The sequence below is a fragment of the Nannospalax galili genome, unplaced genomic scaffold (assembly GCF_000622305.1).
Source record: "Nannospalax galili isolate Female #2095 unplaced genomic scaffold, S.galili_v1.0 scaffold47, whole genome shotgun sequence".
NCBI lineage: Eukaryota > Metazoa > Chordata > Mammalia > Rodentia > Spalacidae > Nannospalax > Nannospalax galili.
The window spans coordinates 1,123,215-1,144,931 of NW_008357641.1; the positions used below are offsets into that span (position 1 = coordinate 1,123,215).

General features: G+C 52.6%; 2 protein-coding genes across 4 annotated transcripts in view; one reads left to right on the plus strand and one right to left on the minus strand.

Annotated features, from left to right (window-relative positions):
* The window catches only part of CUNH19orf57 (chromosome unknown C19orf57 homolog), a 28,594-nt gene extending 19,609 nt beyond the window's left edge, over positions 1–8,985 (plus strand). Inside the window, exons 4-8 of the mRNA XM_029557366.1 lie at positions 939–1,005; positions 2,894–4,177; positions 6,674–6,771; positions 8,080–8,175; positions 8,415–8,985. Of these exons, the coding sequence (XP_029413226.1) occupies positions 939–1,005; positions 2,894–4,177; positions 6,674–6,771; positions 8,080–8,175; positions 8,415–8,484 (1,615 nt within the window). The 3' untranslated portion in view covers positions 8,485–8,985. The remainder of the gene's footprint in view (positions 1–938; positions 1,006–2,893; positions 4,178–6,673; positions 6,772–8,079; positions 8,176–8,414) is intronic.
* A 993-nt stretch (positions 8,986–9,978) lies between these two features.
* Nanos3 (nanos C2HC-type zinc finger 3) overlaps positions 9,979–21,717 on the minus strand; it is a 14,278-nt gene continuing 2,539 nt past the window's right edge. Inside the window, exons 1-2 of one of the 3 annotated variants that reach the window (XR_003847383.1) lie at positions 10,447–11,098; positions 9,979–10,341 (exon numbers count right to left, since the gene is read on the minus strand). Coding sequence is in view for 1 of the 3 variants with exons in the window: in XM_008855431.2 (XP_008853653.1) it covers positions 10,301–10,341; positions 13,029–13,503 (516 nt within the window). In the remaining 2 variants the exon portion in view is untranslated. Of the gene's footprint in view, positions 10,342–10,446; positions 11,099–13,028; positions 13,504–21,717 lie in introns of those variants that run through there. The other 2 variants (XM_008855431.2, XR_003847384.1) reach the window with 2 other exon arrangements.

Genomic DNA, 21,717 nt, shown 5'->3' on the forward strand with positions numbered 1-21,717 from the left:
CACGAGGCAGAGGCAGACTGCTCTCTGTGAGTTCAAGGTCAAATTGGCCTATTGGCCTACATAGTGAGTTCCAGGCTGGCCAGGGCTACATGGTGGGTTCCTGTCTCAAAGGGAAAAATATGGGGGGCTGAAGAGATGGCTCAGCAGTTAAGAGCATCAACTGTGCTTCCATAGGATAGGACCCAAGTTTGACTCCCAGTACTTAAGTCAGATAACTCACAATTCCCTGTACCTCCAGGTCCAGGAGAATCACACCTATGGCCTCAGTGGGTACCCATACTTATGTACATATTACCCTCATCACACACATAATTTTAAAAATCCTTTGAAAAATGGAGGCTTGGGGGCTGGAGAGATGGCTCAGTGGTTAAGACACTGGCTGTTCTTGTAGACGACCTGGATTCAATTCCCAGGACCCACATGGCAGCTAACAACTGTCTGTAACTCCAGTTTCAGGGGCTCTGATAGCTTCTTCTGTCCTCTGTGGGCATTGCACGGCACGCATGCACTTACATACATGCAGGCAATACACGCATACACATAAAATAAAATTTTTAAATAAAAATAAAATATTTTTTAAAAAAATAATAATTAAAAAATGAGCCAGGCATTGTGGCTCACGCCTTGAATCCCAGCACTCAAAAAGACCAAAAATAAAAAATAAAAAAATAAAATAAAAATTGGAGGCTTGTGGTCAGCCCAATAAAACTGTTCTGTGGTATGTGCATGTATGTGGTTTGTAGTGTGTTTGGTGTGGTGTATGAGATATGTTGTGGTGTCTGTGTGTCTGTGTTTCTGTGTTTTGGGGGAGGAACCCAGGGCCTCATGCTAGGCTCCACCTCTGAGCAGCACCTCGCTGCACCCTGACATCCCTTTGTCTTAGTATGTAGATGACATCAGGGAGGACTTTAGGCTCCATTTTGCTTCTCTCTACCCAGCTGCCCTTCAGAGGACACAGGAGCCCCCTCTGACCTGGGGCCACCAGAACAGGAGTCCCCTTCCCAGGTGAGCCTGTTATTTTGTTGTTGTTTGTTTTTTTGTCTTTTTTGCAACAGGGTCTCCCTATAGGCCCAGCTGGCCTGGAACTTGCTCTGTAGAGCAGGGTGGCACCCACATATATACATACAAAAAAATAAGTGAATGTAATTTTTAAAATGTATATATAAAGAGCAGCTTGTGGGGGCTGAAGAGATGGCTCAGAGGTTAAGAGCACTAACTGCTCTTGCAGAGGACCTGGGTTTGATTCCCAGCACCCACATGGCAACTAACAACCATCTGTATCTCCAGTTCCAGGAGATCGGATGCCCTCTTTGGGCTTCCATGGGCATTTGCGTGCATGTGGTACACAGTACATGCAAGCAAAACACTCATACACACAAAAATAAGTCATAAGAAGAACATCTTGTATTAAGGGGTCTCTGTGGTTCCAGGGCTCTTCAGTATCTTAATCATGATGGAGCTTTTTGGGGGGAGGGATTGTTAGGTCTCATGTAGCCTAGGCTGGCCCTTCAACTCCTTATCCTCCTGCCTCTATCTCCCAAATGCTGGGATTACATATGTGTACCACCATGTATATCTTTACCACTGAGATAAAGATGTCATTACTTGAGCAACACAAAGTGCCACTACTGGTAGACATGAATGCAAGGCACAAGGAAGCTTTCTGTAGCATTTGCCGCAGGATATGACTCTGGTGACCTCACAACAATAGAAAATTGTCTTTATTATTATTTTCTCAGAGTCTCATTATGTAGCCCAGACCAGCCCCAAACTCTTATCCTTCTCCTCAGCCTGTAAAAGCTGGGGTTATAGATATGTGTTATACACCCAGCCCCATGTCCAGCTATTTGTTGTGAGGATATCTTTTTCTAAAATATTTTATTATTTTTATTTTATGTGTATGTGTGTATTGCCTGCATGTAGGTAAGTGCACCCGTGTCGTGCAATGCCCACAGAGGACAGAAGAGGCTATTGGATGCCCTGGGACTGGAGTTACGGACAGTTGTTAACTGCCATGTGGGTGCTGGGATTCGAACCCAGGTCTCCTGCAAGACCAGTCAGTGTTCTTAACCACTGAGCCATCTCTCCAGCCCCTGGATATCTCTTTTTTTATTACACTTTTGAAATTGTATATATGCGTATAAGTGTGGATGTGCATGTGCCACAGCATATGTATGGAGGTCAGAGGACAACTTTGTGGAGTCAGTCAGAGCTCTCCACCTTGTGGATTCCAGGGATCAAAATCAGGCCATCAGGCTTGGTGGCAACTACCTTTACTTGCTAAACCATCTCACTGTCCCTGATCTTTCTTATTTAAGCTGATAAAGCCAGAGGCTGGTAGATGGCTCAGAGTTTATTCTTCAGGATTCACATAGTGGAAGGAGAGAACTGACTCCCACAAATTGTCCTTTGGCCTTCACACATGAGCATACATGAGCATGCACATGCACACACAGATAGATAGATGATTGATAGATAGATAGATAGATAGATAGATAGATAGATAGATAGATGTAATATACTGACATGATTAAAGTACCATCAAGTCAGCAGGCGGTGGACCTTTTAAACCCTTCATTTAATTTCTATGGTGGTGGAATTAGAACCCAGGGCCCTGTACATGATAAGCATGCACTCTGCCACTGAGCCACCCTGTAGCCCACCACATGGATTTTTATACCCTGAGCTCCTAAGTGCTTGATGCTGGCAGGGTAGGATCCCATGGAAGGAGGAGTGTCTGTGCATTCTGTTCCCATACCACTGTCACAGCTGTACCTGGAGTGGCTACTGCTGCCCACTGTAGTACCCAGCTTTAGTATAGGGTTCTATGCTAGAAAAGCCTTCAGAGTGCTTTATTATCCAAGGCCAGGGCTAAGTCTTTCTCTCTCCACAGGAGACATCGCCAGAGCTGGGTACCTACCAGGCAGGCAGCCAGCTGCAGGAGGAGGCATTGAGACTCCCTCGCCATGAGGCTGGGGGCCCAGCAGACCAGACATGGGCAGCTGGTTCCTGCCCAGAGCAGAGTGACCCTGTGATAGCTGTTTCTGGCAATGGGCATTCTCAGCCTAAGGCTACTCCAGAAGTGGGAACAGCACCCTCTGATTCAGGGAGGGCCAGCAAGGACATCTGGATAGGGACCATCCCACCAGATGTTGGAAGCCTGGGGAACAACAGTCCTGAGGCACAGAAGGTCTGTGTTCCAGACAGTTGTGGTCAGGAAAGGCACCTGCCGAATGGTAATGATGAAGACAGGGAGGTAGACAGCAGAGACCCCCAGCAAGGAGATGCCCAAGGAGGGGGAGCAGGGGCCCAGCAGCCTAGGGAGCCCCAGGAAGGACAGGGTATCCCCTACACTCTAGCATCAGCTCCTGCTTTGGACCCAGCTGAACTGTGCCTGAAGACCTGGTATGTGACCCAGGACCTCCCTGCGCCTTCACAGACACTCTGTGGGACAGTCATAGAAGCAGCATCAAGCCACAGCAGCCCAGGAAACACCTCTCTTAGGGAAAATGTCATTACAGATGTAAACTCTGGGCTGCAACAGAGGGCTCTGGTGGTGGCTGGGCCACTTGGCTCTCTGAGCAAGCGGGCCCCTGGTAGAGGCTACAATAGGACTTTTCTGGGCTATACAGCTCTTGCTGAGACCACAGAAAACCAAGGGGAGGCCAACTTGGAAGATGAATCCTGTGGCGACACTGTGGTGAGCCTTGCAGCCATCTTGGCTGTGACTCCAGGTAAACAGCCCACAGTGGACACTAAGGGTCCTGGCCATCTGGCCTGTGAGATGGCTCTGGGTGTCCAGACTGAGGACCCTGGCCCTGATGGACAGTGGCTTGGAGGGATGCAAATGCTGGAGTCACAGGTACAGCCCATGAACCAAAAAACAGTGGAGTTAGGCAGCCAGAACTGCCAACAAGACCTTGAGGGCCTTAGTCTGTCCCCTCCGACTTCTCTGCTGGAATATAGCTGGGCAGCCAGTGGCCTTTCTCAGGGAAGCGGCGCCTGTCACAGCAGCCCAAGGTTTCCTGAAGAGCCAGCAGGGCAGCCTCCACCAGTTCCTGATCCCCCAGACCGGGCCACATTGCAAGAGTCCTCAGCCATGGAACTGGACTTCCTACCTGACAGCCAGATACAGGATGCTCTGAACACCCCAGACTTGGAGGCTTTGCCTGCACAGGTAAGAGCTTTCTTGTGACTGGCAGGCCACTCTAGGGAAGGTGAGACACTGATTGTAATCACACTGCCTCAGGGGTCAAGATAGGGCTCATGTGCACTGCCTCTGCATTTATACCACAGAGGTATCTGAGGGTCCCAGTGGCAGATTTGTTTGCTCAGGTGATCTGTGGTTTTCCTGAAAGGCAGAGGTGCCATTTGTCCAAGTGTGGCCTGGCCTATGTGATTGCCAAAGAGCCCCAAGATGGCAACATAGGGACCTTGTTAGCCTGGGCTCCCCTGGAGCCCTTAGGTGTGCCTCCCCTCTGCCCCCAGTATCTACCCCTGACTCCCAAGGGGAATGTGGAGGACTGCTGGCAGCCACATGGGAAGCCAGTGACCTCAAAGCACAGAAGGAAGAGGACTTCACTTCTGAACTGGAGAAAAGCTTTCACCCCTCCTGAGGGTCCCTTGAGGGTGGCTGGAGCTTCTCCTGTAGAGACATGAGGAATTGTGCTTTGTGCTACAGTTCTTAAGGGCCCTGATGACCCACAGCTGCCCAGATGTGTCCTCCTCTGCCTCTGAACCTGGGCCAGCCATTCAAAGTCACCTGTTTGGACAGGTGGCAGCCTTGTTTCAGCCCCACACCCCTGAAGGGGAGCAGATATGTCACTGTTGCCTCACCTGACCTGGTGAATGGCTGTAGGGGCATTCCCTGAGACTCGGCAGTTCCCTTCCACACAAGGTGCAGCAGGGAGGACAAAGGGAGGAGCTTGTAGTGCAGCCCTGTGGGAAAGCCCATGCTTAGAAAGCTTGGGCTCTATATCAGTACCAGAGGGAGGGTGGGAGAGCCTGCTTTTCCATCTTTGTTGGAAACTTGGCCAGGCTACACTTCTCAGGACTGTGAATGTGGGTCTGGGGCACGGCTTAATGTACTTGTGATACTCAGGGTTCCATTCCACCCCTGCCAGCAAAACCTATCAGTACTACAGGAACCTGGCACACAGCCTGGGTCAGACTCAGTAAGTGGCAGAGCAGCCTCTGGTTGGAGGCACCACCCTGTCATCTGGGAGAAGTTAGCTTTGACACTAGGCGGTCCAGAACAAGTCAGGGCACCCAGCCTCTGAGCAGGTTCCCATGGGGAAGGTCAGGGGAAAGTGGAGACTGTGTCTCCGGCACAGGCAGGGCTGCCTGCTGATGTCATACTAAGCCACACCTCTCAGAGGAGGGCAGTTACCCCTCAGGGATAGAAGTCTCACCACCACACCATGTTCTGCCATGAGTTTGGTGTTTTCTCCTCAGTTCTCTGTGTTCACACTTGGCACTATACACTGTTGGTCTGAAGCTGGGGTGTGCTGGCATGGCTCAGTGGCAAGTGTAGAATGCTGGGTTCCATCCCCAGCACTGTAGAAAAAAAGATGCTCTGGTCCCTCCCAGGGTTCAAGCACCAGCCAATCAGGTGCACCCACAGGCCTAGTAAGAGGGTGGCCTGTCTGGGCGAGACTCTCCACAGCTAAGCAATGTGGTGAGGTGGGCAAATGGGGGCATGAAACTTCATTTTGTTTTAGATGAGTCTGGCAGTATTGCCTAGGCTGGGCTTAAGTGATCCTCCTGCCTCAACCTCCCAGGCCTGGACCTCTAGCCTGGCCACTGTATACTCATGAATTCTCACCTCAAACTATTTGCAGAATCTTTCCCACAACAGGACATTCATGGCTGAGGTAGGCCATGCCCTGAGTTGCTGTCATATGGCTCTTCCTTTGAGACAAGTTCTTTCTGTTTTGCAGCCCACACTGGCCTCAAATGCCTAGCAGTTCTCCAGTCTCCATTTTCCAAGTGCCAAGGTCATGGGTGTGTGCCCCTCCCTTCACTTGGGTTTTAATTTTTTTTTTAATTAAAAAAGTATTTTATTATGTTATGAGTATATTGCCTGCATGTATTTAAGTGCACCCATGTTGTACATTCCCATGGAGGTCAGAAGAGGGTATCAGATCCCCTGGAACTGGAGTTACAGTTGTTAGCCACCATGTGGGTACTAGGAACCGAACCCTGGTCCTCTGTAAGAGCAGTCTTAACCACTGAGCAATCTCTCCAGCCCCCTAAAAACTTTTATTTATTTTTATGTGTATGAGTTTTTTGCCTACATGTAAAGCCCTCAGAGGCCAGAAGATGAACTGGAGTTACAGATGGTTGTTAGCCATCATGTGGGTACTGGGAACCAAACCCGGGTCTTCTGCAAGAGCAGCGAGTGTCCTTAATCGATCAACCATTTCTCTAGCCCCTCCCTTGGGGCTTTAAAAGACACTTGGGGACACATGGACACTGCAGTACACCAGAGCTCATTGCAACCTGCTCACAGAGTAGCCTATTGGGAGGAGGGCGGAAGGCGTGGTATGAGCAGCCTGGGTCTGGAGCCACTCCTGGTCACTATGCTTCCTCTGTAGGCCTGGCTGAAGTCTGAGGCCCTGGTGGCTTCTTCCTTCTGCCAGGCTGGGCATTCACACATTGCCTTCTCCCCTAGAGTTTTCCTGCAGAGAATGTGCCAGGCCTTGGATGGCCTGACCCCAGACCATGTGCCACTGGAGAAGACCCTGTAGGAGTGGCCAAGGCTCAGCCCAGGTAGGCCTCCCAATCCTCAATCCAGCATGGGAACTGAGTCTGTTTTTCAGACATTGTCCATGTACCATGTACTCCTTGGGAGAATGGTGACCTGCTGTCCACACCCAAACCAGCACCAGTACTTAGTCCCTCCCCAGGAGCCCAGATCTCCTGCTCTAGCTCTGTGGACTGTTCTAGCTTCCATGTACATGGGTATCCTAAGAACAGCCTGGGTGTTCACAAGTCCCATGAACTGGAGGGACCTAGGCAGGGCTAGGAGCTGCGGGCTGAAACAACTGAGCCTCCACCCCATTCCCAAGGACCTCTGACCCACCCTGTCTCATTCCCCTGCCTGCCTCACCCTTCTCCCCATTCTTAGAGACTATAGCCCACCCTGCCCTGCCACCACCAGGCCCTTCATGGCCTCCTCTCTTTATTACCTTGACTTGAACCTGCCTCTGCTTGTCTCTGCCTCTTAATGATTTATCACCAAGTTTGTTTCCATCAGGCCAGTATGAAAGAGGGCTAGAGATGCCACCCTGACCTCCTTTGTCCCTTCTCTTCCCGCAGTAGAGGGTCATGTTCCAGCCTCCTTCCCTCTGTAACTTAACACACGCGCGTGCACACATGCACACACCCACACTCACACTGCAATGGACCAGAGGTAGGTTATCTTATGGTCAGTGCCATCCTGGTATGGGTGTGCAGAAGCCCCTGACAGGGGTCACTGATGGCTCCATTCTGAGTGAGACTTGAGAAAGGCTAAGGGGCCAAGGACAGTCATCCACCTTGAGGTGACTAGGACCTATGTGGCAGAACTGGAGCTCCTGGAATATGGGAGGCTGAACAAGAGCCTCCCTGCTCTAACCTGAGCTGACAGGACCCTTCGCTATGCCCATATGGGGGTCACACATATTCTTTCAGGCAGGTCCTGGGCCTGCCTCCTTTCAGACTGCCTCAGTGCTGGGGAAGGCAGGCAGCAATTTAGAACCAGATGATCAAGTGTAGTTGCGAATGGGGCAGTTGAAGGGGTTAAAATCTGACCAGGAGACATTGGGAAAGAACACTCCAGAGTATAAAAGGCACTAGAATAGCCATGAATTCAGTGTGGGTAGAATGGGGGGGGCAGGGTTCAGATGGTGCCTGGGACAGCTCCAGGTCAGCCTCCATCTGGACAGTTCCCTGTGCTGTAGGGGATGAGCCTAGGGACAGGAGCTGAGGGGCTGCAGGGGCCATGGCAGAGTGTGGTGGCCTGTGGGGAGTACCAGAGCCCACTTGAAAGCTGTCCTGGGCCCTCAGGCTACTGCTTCCTTCTTCCCCTCCCGACAGGCCCCTCCTGGGGACACAGGCTCAAGAGGAGGTCTGCCAGATGCAGGACGCCACAGACACAGTTCGTGGCCTTGTTGTCGAACTCTCCAACCTCAAGTAAGGGTAGCTCAGGCTGCCAGAGGGAATGGGAAAGAGAAACTGAGGCAGGCCCACAGGTGGGTAGTGGGGTCAGGCTGCCCAACCCCTGAGTCTTTGCAGTGGAATCCTGGCTACCAGCCCCAGCCTGCATGACTCAGGCTGTCATGTGTGGCAAAGCAGGGTACACTGCCTGCACCTGGCCAGTGTGCATACTTGTGAGGAGCCCCACACTATCACTGTCTGTGTTTCCTCTGCAGTAGGCTGATCATGAGTACTCACCGAGACCTGGAGGCCTTCAAACGCAGGAGGCGCCTCCGTACTACCTGACAAAGGGGCTAGGGAGCCTTGCCCTGGGGGAGGAGGAGTGAAGGGACCTGAAGGCTGCCCCCACCTGCATGCCCGAGACTTCTCCAGGTCTACAGGAAGTCAGTTTACCGTGGACCTCACACAGGAGGCTGAGTGTGGTTTTTTGGCCAGTGTTAATAGTGCCTCCATCTGAGAGAGCACCCACCCAGGCTCCTGTGCTGTGTTATCTGGGGGTGGGGGTGGGGGGCACATACCCTTTGTTCCTTGTATGTCCTTTCTTTCTCCAGCTTTTCATTTTACTTCCGAGAAGTCAAGGAATAAATGATGTTGTCAGTCAGGACTCCATGACCTGCCACCGTGGGTGGAGGCATTTCCTGTCTGCTTTGTTCCACCCACAGACCACCCTAACCTCAACTTTTCTACAGCTTCCTCCTCTTCCACGAACTTACTTCTCCACCTCCCTGGAAGGCAAATAGGGCTGCCAGAAGACAGGTCAGAGGTTCCCACAACTAGTCTCTAGGAAGGTGGCTCTGTGTGACACATCTATGCAAATGGGTATGTGAGGCACCAAGCCTCCCCCCCATAGGTGTCCTGGCTGATGGCCCCATGGTCTTCTTGGCCGTCAGGGAACACAGCTCCATTACCCATTTCATCCCGCACATCACACACTCCTTAGAATGATGGTGGCATAGCACCATGGGTACTCATTTCTGTTTACAGAAATCCACTCCTAGGCCAGGCATGGTGTTAATCAGCACTCGAGGCAGAGGCAGGTGGATCTCTGAGTTTAAGTCCAGCCTGCCCAGAGGGAATCCAGGCCAGCTGCGGCTACAGGGAGACCCTGTCTCAAAAACACCAAAAAAAGAGGAAAAAAAAAAAAATCCACTCCTGGCTTGCTCTAGTCCCTTTTCCTTTGCCCTAACTCTTCCAACAGGGACAGCCCTGCCTCAGTCTTTTTGCAGGGGAGAGCCAGTGAGAGGCAGGCAGGGTCCTGACCAACTTCTAGCTGGCTGGGCAGCTGCTCTGGCTTATGAAATGGGCTGTGGCCCCCTAGAATCACTCCAAGACCCTGGGCCACTAAGGAGCCCTCCTGTCTCCTTCTTCCTCCCTGGTTTCTAGCCCACCAGAGGCCAGGAGCAGAGGGGTCCCTGGAAGTCCAATTCCTGCCTCATCTCAGTCTCAGAGGCAGAACCTGGGGCCACTCAGGAATGGACCACAGGCAGTTCCTTCTTCAGCCAGAGCTGGTAGACAATGGTGTGACCATCCAGAATGTAGCCCCCACATGCCTGCCTCCAGGAACACCTAGGCTGGTGGAGAACTCCTGAGGGACCCTAATTCTCAGCCTCCTCAAGCCTTGTGCAAGGGGGAGGCCCACTGGCATATCAGTACACAGGGGTGGCTGGGAGTTTGAAAGTCTCACAACTGCCTGGTGGGTGCATATTCCTGACTCAGATCCCCAAGGTACCCAAGACTCAAAAAGCAATGTGTCTGTGTGTGTGTGGGGGGGGTGACATCCAGAGTGAGGGTCCAGCATGGAGAGAAAAGGTTTTCCTTCTCACAGACCTGCAGGACCGCCCTGGCCAGATTCACAGTACCGCGTCACAAAACCAAGCTCTGTTCCTGAACATTTATTGGGTGCTGATGGAACAATGCAGGCAGGACTGGGGTGGGGGACCCCTCACAGCTTCCAGTCCCAAATCGACGGACGCTACCTCAGGGCTCCTAAGTGAAGTCCAGTTTCATGTGCACCTGAGTCCGGGCCCCTGGTGAGAGCGCCATCCCGAGCGCCCAGCTCCAGCCTCCTAGGCTCCTAGGCTGAGGTGGAGAGACAGCAGGCCTAGGCCGGAGGTCCAGAGAACTTCCTGCCACCTTTGGAACCTGAAGATTGAAAGTGGATGGTAAGAGAGAAACACATAAGGTGAAGTTCAGACAACTTGGGGCCACCGGAGTCCCTAGGGCTGCGGCCCCACCTAGCGGCCGCACCTGGCATTGCTGCCCTCGGACCCAGAGAACGACCAAAAGCAGAGATGTCTCTTTCAGGTGTGCAGTCCCTCAGATCACCGGGCTGCAGGGGACCGTGTTGTTGTTGTTTGTCTTTGAGACAGGGTCTCCCTGTAGTCCCAGCTGACCTGAACTCACTATGTAGACCAGGCTGGCCTCTGCCTCCCGAGTGCTGGGACAAAAGGCGTGCTCCACCACGCCCAGCGACCATGCATTCTTTACACCCTGCAATTTTCGGGACAGTATGTTGGTTAGGACATCCTCCAGTACCAGGGACATCTTCTTGTGTCCTAGGGTTCCCAGACCATCATCTGAGTCCATCATCTCCTCGGCCCTGACAGCTGGAGTCTCCCAGTTATCTTGGAGCTGAGGACTTTTGCTTCTGCAATACCAACCACTGCCATTTCAACTGCATCTCAACACTTTGTCTTGAAGAACTATTAAACTTATCATCCCAGCATTTTGCAGACTGAGGCAGGAGGATCATGGTTCAAGGTCAACCTGAGCTACAAACTGAAGCCCTGGCTCAAGAAATGTCAGAGACAAAAAAAGAGGGCCACCAAGATGGCTCAGAAGGCAAAGGTGCTCGCCACCAAGCTTAATGACCTCAGTTCAGTGCCCAGAACCCTCATGTTAGAAGCAGAGAACTCACTTCTGCAAGTTGTCCTCTGAAAAAAGAGGGCCACCAAGATGGCTCAGAAGGTAAAGGTGCTTGCCACCAAGCTTGATGACCTCAGTTCAGTGCCCAGAACCCTCATGTTAGAAGCAGAGAACTCACTTCTGCAAGTTGTCCTCTGACCTCCAAATGTGCTCAGCTTACACCCCACACACAAGCAAATAAATTAAGTGTAAATTTAAAAGGATTAAATAGACTAGAAATGACAGAACACTTAGCACTAGGGTAGTATTGCTCAGCTGTGAGCCCTGTATCCCATCCCCAGAATGTAAGCACTTGTTAAAACTTTAAAAATACAGGGGCTGGAGAGATGGCCCAGCAGTTAAGAACACTGGTTGTTCTTGCAGAAGACCTGTGTTCAAATCCCAGCACCCACATGGCCGCTAACAACTGTCTGTAATTCCAGTTCCAGGGGATCCGACAGCCTCTTCTGTCCTCCGCAGGCATTGCACGACATGGGTGTACTTATATGCAGGCATTAACACTCATACACATAAAATAAAAATAAAAAGTTTTTATATATGTGTGTGTGTGTGTGTGTGTGTGTGTGTGTGTGTGTGCGCGCGCGCGCACGCTCAGGCCTGGGTGCAAAGGATGGCACTGCATGTGATGACTGACTGAGATGGGGAGCCCCATACCTTGGCAGCACAGTCTGGGGAGCCAGTTTTGACCTGGGAGGCCCAAACCAGCAAGCTAATGGGATCCGATTCTTGTTTCCCCAGCCCTGCCCCTCAACTCCCACCCTGCTGCCTGGGAGAACTGCTCACAGCCACCTTCCTCCTAGGGTCTGGAACCACTTACCCCGGTCTAACATCCCCGTCTTGCCCTGGGAGAACTGCTCACGGCCACCTTCCTCCTAGGGTCTGGAACCCCTTACCCCGGTCTAACATCCCCGTCTTGCCCTGGGAGAACTGCTCACGGCCACCTTCCTCCTAGGGTCTGGAACCCCTTACCCCGGTCTAACATCCCCTTCTTGCCCTGGGAGAACTGCTCACAGCCACCTTCCTCCTAGGGTCTGGAACCCCTTACCCCAGTCTAACATCCCCTTCTTGCCCTGGCTGAAGAGCTCTAGATAATCCTGATTTTTTTTCATCTTGTGTGTATGTCCTTGAATGTGCGAGGGATGTGTGTGGATGCCAGAGGATGACCTGAGGGTTCTCTCCTTCCACTTGCAGTCCAGGGGATCAAACTCAGGGCATAAGGTTAGCAGTAAGTCCCTTTACCTCACTGCCCCCCCAAACTTATTTTAATGGTACTGACTGGGGAGCAAACTCAGGGCCACATACATGTGACACAAGAGCCATAAGTAAACTCCAAAGAGTCAGTTATCTCCACCCCCAATACAATCACACCATAGTCACAGTGAACTTCGAGTCTCAACCCAATCACACTTCTCACGAACAGAAGAATTAGGCTCTTTGTCAACTCCTCCAGGAAACTCTCTGGGACCCCCTCATGTAGCCAACTACTCCCCCATCTAGCACTCAGCACCCTGTGTTTTAACTGCCACTCTCATATCCACCTTGTTCACTGCTAACCCAACCCACCACCACCACCCAGCACAGAACAGGCGGATAAACAGCAAATGATTCCAGGTGCTAGAAAGGCCTCTCAAACCACACAGCTCCTAACCCCAAGAAATCAGAGCTGCTGCAGGATGGACTGGCAGAACCCACCACTACATCCCATAACATCCCTGGGGAGCCCAGAGAAACAGTGACTTGTGAAAGACCACATAGCAAACTAGACACACATGCAGGCACACACCCCACTTATAGAATAAGCTCTACACGGTGCTGCCCTTGACTTTCTGAGATACTGGAGTCAACCTCACTTGTAACAGACACCCCAAAGGGCTTCTCAGAGGCCAGGATAGGTCCCCAAGAGCCTGCACAGACACCTGCTTGTGTCGCTCCTCCTCCTCCCAGGCGATGGCTGGAGTCCTGTGTCTTGGCTTTGTCAGGTCGGGTCAGCTTCTTGCCTGCTGAGTTCCGGGTGGTATAGCAGTAGACAGAGGTGTAGCCCTGGCTGGTGAGTGGGCAGAAGCGTCGGGTATGGGCGTGCTCCTGTGTGGCCCCACACTGGGGACACACATAGTCCCGCAGAATGGGACACAACACCCTGCCAGCCTCGTCCTTCAGCACGTGGGACTGGTAGATGGCACGGGATTCGCCATTGTGTTTGCAGAAGGAGCACAGGCGTATTGGAGCTGGTGAAGATCCCTGGCTGGCTTTCTGGCTTTCTGGCCCCTGCTTGGACTCCGGCTTGGGGTCTGGCCTGACATCGGGTTCCTCTTCCTCATGGAGAGCCCCAACCAGGCTTGCCAAGCCCAGATAATCAGTCCATAGATCAAAAGTCCCCATGGCTGGGCAACTTGTGCCAGGCAGAGAAACAGAGTGAGAAGAAACCCTGCCTGGCTCCAAGCTTCCTCCAGCCCCTTCCTCTGCCTCTCCCTTCTCCCTGGAGTCTAGGAGTCTGAGCAGACTTCTCTCCTTTTACTTAAGGGGTGTGAAGGAGGCGGAGCACGTTTCTGGGAGGTTTCCAATTGTCGGGGGGGGGGGGGGGGGGGGCGCTTCATGCACCTGCCCAGGGGGTATATGATGTTTGTGTGGGCAAGAGGTAGCAGGGAGTGGAGGATTGGGAGCCACAGAGCCCCTCAGGCTTCCCAAGGCCTCCTCCTCCTTGTGGGAGGCCTACATCCACCCACCAACACCCCCTGGTCTGCTAAAAGAGGTTGGTCAATCACTGAGAATTCTGCCCTAAAGCCAAACACTTAGGGTGACCCTTAACAGTAATTTCTTTCTCTTTTCTTTCTCCAGGGACGTGGAAGGGGCCAGGTAATCCTGGGCTCCTGGAAGGTGGGTAATGCAGTTATCCCAGCTAAAGTGGGCATGGAATAGGGGCAAGGTCCACATCCTCAAGTCTGGCTCCCTTCAGGGACTTCAATAAGCTCTACCTCAATGTGACTTCCATGGAATGGAGAGGAAACTGCAGCCTGCAGGCTGCTCCACTGGCCCCAAGAGTCAGTCATGAAGTGAAGCTCCCAACTTTTCCTCCTCCAGTTAGCTCAGCTAGGAGCCCCAAGGCCAAGTGCGGGAGGTCTGGGAGCAGGGAGAGCCAGCATATGGGGCAGGAGGTCAGGGACACCAGCTCCCCATGGTACTCGGTTGCTTTCTGGTCTCCCAACCCCACCTCTGTCAAAGGAAACCTCAGGTTGGTCTGAAGAAGGTGGAGTTCTCAGGAGTTACTGCTGGGGCAGACTTCAAGGTACCTGGGTGTCTCAGAACAGTCTGCCAGCAGAGAAGAAAGCTGACGGCATGCCTTGGGGGGGGGAGTCTGCCTCAGCACCCCAATTCCACCCACCAGTCATCAGCCCATCCATCCATTCATCCACCCACCCATCTCTCCATCTACCCATCCATCCATCCATCCATCCATCCATCCATCCATCCATCCACCCACCTATCCATCCATCCACCCATCTCTCCATCCATCCACCTGTCCACCCCACCCATCCACCTATTCATCCATCTAGCCATTCACCCACCTGTCCATTCATCCATCCATCCATCCATTCACCTGTTCATCCAGCCAGCCATTCACCTACCTGTCCATCCATTCTTCCATCCACCCATCTACCAGTTCATTTATCTATCCACCCACCCATCCATCCATCCACCCGTGTCCACCGTTCATATTCATCCACCCATCTAGCCATTCATCCACCCATTTGTGTCCATCCATGCACCCACCTGTGTCCACCCCCAGAAACCTTATGGAGCAGATCTCCACCCTTTCAGGAATGCTGTCTCACGACCAGTACCTGCCTCCCAACCCTCAAACCCTCCAGGATTTATTCCAACTCCAAACTGTCCATCAAGATCCCAGATACCAGCCCTTCTTCCCAAGAAGGGGCAAGTGACAGAATGAAGGATCTGGAGGCATCTTGAGGGGTCCTTCCCATCCCTAAGGCTGTTGTTCGGCCCAGCCACAGTGACATTCATCCCTCGGTGGGTCTGACCTCCTCCTCACAACCCACCGACAACAATGAATGTTTATTGTGACCTTTACTGTGACCCCAGGGAGGCTGCATGGGGATTCCCCAGATCTAAGGTGAGGGTGGTGATGGGGTGGGCGGCAGTTCCAGGCCTCAGGGTCCACTCAACGGTCGATGGTTTGTCTGAGCTGCCCAAACTCACCGACAGGTTGAATGTTCCCCCAGACCCTTGGCAAATTCTTGGGGACCTGGAGTGGGGAGTGGGCCAGAGGGGTAGGGAACCTATGGGCTGGTAGAGAAGTCAAGGGTCTCGAACACTCTCATGAAGTCAGACAACAGTTATTAGTTGTCAGCTCTCTGCTTAAGGACTGAGGCAAGCAGCACACATAGAAATAAGTCAAACCACAGCCCCTTCAACAGAGGGACAACATGTCTGTCTCACTTCACGAATTTTATTCAAGGGATACATCCAATCCTGGTGCAGGGGGGCACCCCTGAGAATTTTGGAGTCTGAGGCAGGGGGATTGCTGCAGGAGGGTTTGTGTTCCACCTGGCATGGTGGTGCATGCCTTTTATCCCAGCACTCAGGAAGCAGATGCAGGAGGATCTCAGTGAGTTGGAGGCCAGCCAGGTCTACATAGTAAGTTCCAGGCGGCCAGCAGGGGCTACAGAGTGATAGATCAATAATCAATCAATCAGTAAATCTTCCGAAGTGCTCCTGACAGATTGGGGACTAAGGCCAAAGGGCACCAGGAAGCAAGTTTAGGAGGAGCAATTCCTAGGACATAAACAAGTCATTTGAACACAATGTAACACCTCTGGTGATCTTCTCTGCAGGTAAGGTGGTAAACAACGCTTTTCAATACAATGTAGACATTTTTGAATTTCTATGGGGCTGGCTACAGTTGTTTATAAATAGTGACACCCTCAAGGGATTGTCAGCTGGATGCCCCTTTGGAAGTGGACTACCACAGACCAGCTTCCCTCCCAGAATCAGCAGGAATCCAGCATCCAAGCCTGTACCAGGATGTGCCTACAATGTTTCTCTATGGGACAGCAAAAACACTGGTCCCTTCAGTTGTAAAATGTTCCCCAGTCCCTCCCTCTAGAGACCCTCAGGTTGGCTACTGGCCAAACTCAGGTTGGCTACTGATCTCCTGCCCCTTCCTAGCCAAACAGTGAGTTGGGGAAAGGGTGGCTGACCCCTTTCTGAGTTTGCAGACTCCAAGACACCTATGGAGGGCCCAGATTTACTGGTCTTTTGACAAGGGGCATGGCTCAGCGACCAAGCACTTGCCTGGCATGGGTTAGGCCCTGGGTTCCATCCCCAGCACAGCATGTTTTGCCTTAGTGCCTGTCACCTCAGTAAGGGTGACCTGTACCTCCAAGGAATCCCCCGAGGTAACCACAGGGCAGATCAGGAATACCAAGTGAGCTACATTACCCCAATACGCCCCCGGGGTAAGCCTACAAGGGCGGGTACCTCAGACATGCCCTCAATTCAGGTCCTTCCCCAGGACTATCCTATCCACTGCTTTCTAGGACACTCGAGAAACCCTAGGACACTCCCTTAAGCTGGTTCTTTTGGATCTACCTCCAAACTCAACCCCCTAAGAGCCCAAGCCCCGCCCCCTCTGGCACCTTAGTGCCTGGCCTGCTGCCACCAGCATCCCCAGGACTCCTCAAAAAGTTCTACTCCCCCCCAAAGTCCTCAAGAAGTACTGCTTTCTCTAAGGTCCACCCTAACCAGCTTGTAGCGGAGCAGCCAGGAAGCACCCCAAACTTGCTTCCTCAGCTCCAGGCCCAGGACTGGTCACCTGCCCACTCCCACAGTCCCCCAGCCCTGCAGCCCGCTTTCTGGTTGAGGGGGAGTTCTGAGGGTGGGTGGCAGCCCTCAGTGAAAGAAGGTGGGTTTCCTGCCTTGGGGCTCAGGTCCTAGGAGGTGCATGAAAGAGAAAGGTGAGTTGGGTACAGGGGCTTTTAACAAATCATCTGGGGGGCTGGAGAGATGACTCCATGGTTAAGAACACTGGCTGTTCTTTCAGAAGACCCAGGTCCGAATCCTAGCACCCACATGGCAGCTAACAACTGTCCCTAACTCCAGTTCCAGGGGATCTGACAGCCTCTTCTGTTCGCGCACGACACGGGTGCACTTACCTACATGCAGGCAATACAGGCATACACATAAAATAAAAATAATAAAATATATTTTTTAAAAACATATTTTTTTAAAAAAAACACCTGGTTTTTAGGATCCACTTTCTTTTTCTTTTTTTTTTTTTTGAGATGTGGTCTCCCTGTAGTCCCAGCAGGCCTGAGACTCTCCATATAGACTAGGTAGGCTGGCGAATTCAGATCCGCCTGCCTCTGCCTCTCAAGTGCTGGGACTAAAGGCCAGGCCCAGGGTATCCATTTTATCTAAGGAAGAAGCAGCTGAAAGTTCAGAACAATTCTTAAAGGAGTCCCCGAAATCTTGTTGATCTTAAGCTGTAATGGGGGTTTATGAGGCACAAGACACTCTAGGCACATAGAGGGGGACATCTCCAAATACCTCTTTTTTTCCTGTAAGTCCACAAGGCTTACTTCCCTGCCAGGGCTTTGACACTGGCCTAAGTTGAGAGTTGCCTACAGGGGGTCTCCTGAACTAGAGAGCATCCTCAATGAGTGTCTGGGCTTTGGCATCTAGGAGGGTAAGGAGGTGGGGGTGGCCATACCCAACTTCCCCGCCAATGTGTCTCTTTGCCAGTGAGGGTGCAGGACTCCCGCCGTTTGTCTGGGCTAGCTGGTCTCTTTGTCAGCTATAGTAAGTAGCCTGTCTTGGTCTGACTGTGCCCTTTCAGTACCTGTGTGTCTGGATCTCCCACCCTGTCTCCAACTGCCTGTGTCTGCCTGCTTGTGTTTGTCCCTTCTGTTCCGGGTGCTCGTCTGCACCTGTCGCCTCCAGGACTAGGGCTGGACCTTGGTGGGCAGGGTGTGAGCTTGTCGTCGGCATCCCCTTTCCCTTGTGTGAGGTGCTCACAGCCCAGGTCTGAGGCCCTGTGGCTGGGGGCTAACTGTACTTCCTGACATGTCTCCCAGTGGGTGTGAGGGTACTTGGGGTGACTTTGAAGTCCCTTAGATTATGAGGTGGGAACCATCTTCTACAACTCCCAACCCCAAGCCCTGGTACAGGGGCACCACAACTGGGACAGTCTGCTGGGAGTGACTGCCACACCCCCATTCCCAGCACCAGGAAGGCTGGGCAGCTGTCCATGTTCAGGGTGCAATGCCTGTGTATATGTAAGTCTGGGGAGGACAGAAGTGAGGAGTGGGCAGGACCTGGAAAACAAAGAGCCCATTATTGGGGGCATAGGACAAGAGCCCTGTGGGAGTCTCCATGCAGCTAGTGGCCCAGGCTTGGCCTTGACCTCTTTTTGGTGGTACCTGTATGGCCTCTCAGGTTCCCATCCTGCCCTCCCACACTATCTCTAGGTCCTCCTTCCTATCTGTTCAAGTCTTTTTTTTTTGAGACAGGGTCTCCCTGTAGTCCCAGCTGTCTTGGAACTCACTATGTAGACCAGGCTGGCCTCAAATTCACAAAGATCCACCTGCCTCTGCCTCCCAAGTGCTAGGATTAAAGGCGTACACTACCACACACAGCTTGTTCAAGTCTTTCATGGGAAGTACTCAGGGACTCCTGTGTCCCACCCATCCAGTGGGCAGCATCTGGGCCTGGAGCCTGAAACTTCCTTTCAATATATTGGCAGGAGGTGAGGCCAGGACTGCAGGGATGAGGAATCTGGCTCCTTCAGAGTTGTGAGTGATAGAGGAGGGTTAATGGGAACTCTAACCATTTCTACTAAGGCTCAAGATGCAGAATGACTCTGGGTCTGCATCAAGGTAGGCTCTGCATGAACACACCTACACTTGCACATGTTAATGGGGGTTTCCTCTCTGAGCTACTCTGCTGGACTATTCTGGGGTGGTGCTGCCAGTTGTATTAGCTGTGGGCTTCTGTTTGTGTATAGATGTCAGTGTTACTGGGGGGGTGGTCAGGCTCACTGTGTATAACTGCAGATCAACATGTGAGCTGGTGTATGTGGGTATCTGGAGTCTGTCAGTATCACTATCATCTGTGTGTACCCAATTATGGCATCCCTCAAGCCCTATCCCCCAAAATGTCAGCTGTAGGTAAGGCAGGGAATTCACTCTGACTCACAGGTGTGTTCCCAGGATTAACCCTGCCTGGCACTCAACAGCTGTTCAGTAAGTGTTATGGCTCAGGCCTGTTTACCTCAACACTTGGAGTCTGAAGCAAGAGGCCACCTATTGAGAAAAAAGGCCAGCATAGTGGTGCATGCCTTTAATCGCAGCACTTGGGAATTGGGCAGATCTGTAAACTTGGTTTACCCAGTGAGTTCTGGGCCAGGCAGGATTACATAGTGAGATCCTGGGTTACATAGTGAGATCCTGTCTTAATAATAACAAATATTGTGCTGGGTGTGGTGGTGCACACCTTTAATCCCAGCACTCAGGAGGCAGACAGATCTGTGAGTTCAAGGCCAGCTGTGGCTACAGGAAGACCCTGACTCAAAAAGACAAATAATAATAACAACAAATATTGAGTTGGACACCTATGTGACTGTGGATCTGTGTTGTCTTAACATGTAGATCTGTATATGTCTTTGTGCACGTTACTATGTGCACATGCATATAATACCACTGTGTCCCTGTATCTTGGTACATAACGAAGCCTTAGGGTAGGTGACTGTGGGTGTAAGCTCCATGGTTAGTTTTTGTTTGTTTGACAAGGAGATCAAACCCCAGGGTCTTGTCATGACAGGCCAATGTTCTTCCAGTAAGCCACATCTCCAACCCTCTTTTTACTTTTGAGACAAGAGTCTAAGTTGCCCAGGCTGTAACCTAGGCAGGCCTTGAATTTTCTATACCACTGTTTCCAAATGATAGGAAGGCAGGCCTGTGCCACCAGGCCCAGCTCCACGGGCTGTTCATGACTTTGTAGGTGATTGTCATTGTGGGTATCTGTGAGGGTCAGTTGCATGCACAGCTGTGTTCCTGTGTCTGTCAGGATTTCCCATACTTGCAGACCCTTACTGGGGTTCAGCGTCCTTGTTTGGAAGGGCATTTGACTCTGTGTGTATGTGTGTGTGTTTGCCCAAGTCACTCTGGGTAATGGTGTGCACCTGTACATAGACCATTATGCATCTGTAGTTGTCAGTTATTCTGGGTGACAATATGTCAGTGGCCATGTGACACTGGGCCCTAGCAGTGGTGCCTGTACTGTCTACATGGTGGCACTGTCAGAGTGAAAGCTTCTGTGCTGTGGTGTTTTCACACTTCTGGGCCCAGTCCCACATGCCCTGTGAGTGCAGTGTGTGCACATGCACAAGTGCCAGTGCTATTGTGGCTAGTCCTGTGTGTGTGTGTGTGTGTGTGCGCGCGTGCGCGTGTGTATGTGTGTGTGTGTGTGCGCGTGTGTGTATGTGTGTGTGTGCGCGTGTGTGTGTGCGTGTGCGTGTGTGTGTGTGCGCGCGCGTGTGCGTGCGTGCGCGCGTGTGTGTGTGTGTGTGTGTGTGCGTGTGTGTGTGTGTGTGCGCGCGCGCGTGTGTATGTGTGTGCGCGTGTGTGTGTGTGCGCGCGCGCGTGTGTGCGCGCGCGTGTGTGTGTGTGCGCGCGCGCGTGTGTGTGTGTGCGTGTGTGTGCGCGCGTGTGTGTGCGTGTGTGCGCGTGTGTGTGTGTGCGTGTGTGTGTGCGCGTGTGTGTGTGCGTGTGTGCGCGTGTGTGTGTGCGTGTGTGTGTGCGTGCGTGTGTGTGTGTGTGCAGGCCCGTATTACTTTAGGAAATGGGATTTCTGAAGGGATGGTGTGTTTGCATTTGGCTGCTTGGTTTTGGGGTATTCATCTGACCTGGGACTTGGGCTCTCTGCTTGTTCATCTTTGAGCAGTGGGGGATGGGTGGGAAGGAGATGGGGAACCCAAGAGTGGTGAAGATTCTTTCTCAGCCCCTAATTAGCCAATAGGGTATCTTCTCCATCCCTCACCCCAGTATGCATGCCCTCCAGACTAGGTCCCTATGAAAAGCGCCCTGTCCCTTTAAAAAGAAGGGCTGGCGGCAGCGGGATCCGGGGCCATCTTTCCTTTTTATGGCCACTTTTGGAGGGCGGGTTCCTGTGGGCAAACCTTATCCCCAGTAAATACTGTGCAGACGCGATCAGGCCCGGGGGCCCACGAGGAGAACCTCCGGGCTCCCGCCAGCCATGCGGCCGCAGCCACGCCGGGACCGTCCCACAGGCACTGGCACCCGTGAACTTGGCCCGGACACGGCTTCCCGAGCACGCGCCGCCCCTGAACCTCCGCGGCTCCACCCGGCCAGCGCCCCCTAGAACAAAGCTCGCCGCGCCGCGGCCCGTGCTCAGGAGCAGGCACTCGGGGACCCAAGCCCCGTCCCCAACCCTCCCTGATCGGCCCGGACGCGTGGGTGGGGCCAGGTCTCGGTGCAGACGGCGTCCCGGGCCCGCGCCGCCGGCCCAGGGAACAATGGAGGCCCGGGCCGTGACCGTGACCCGCAGGTGCGCGCCCCG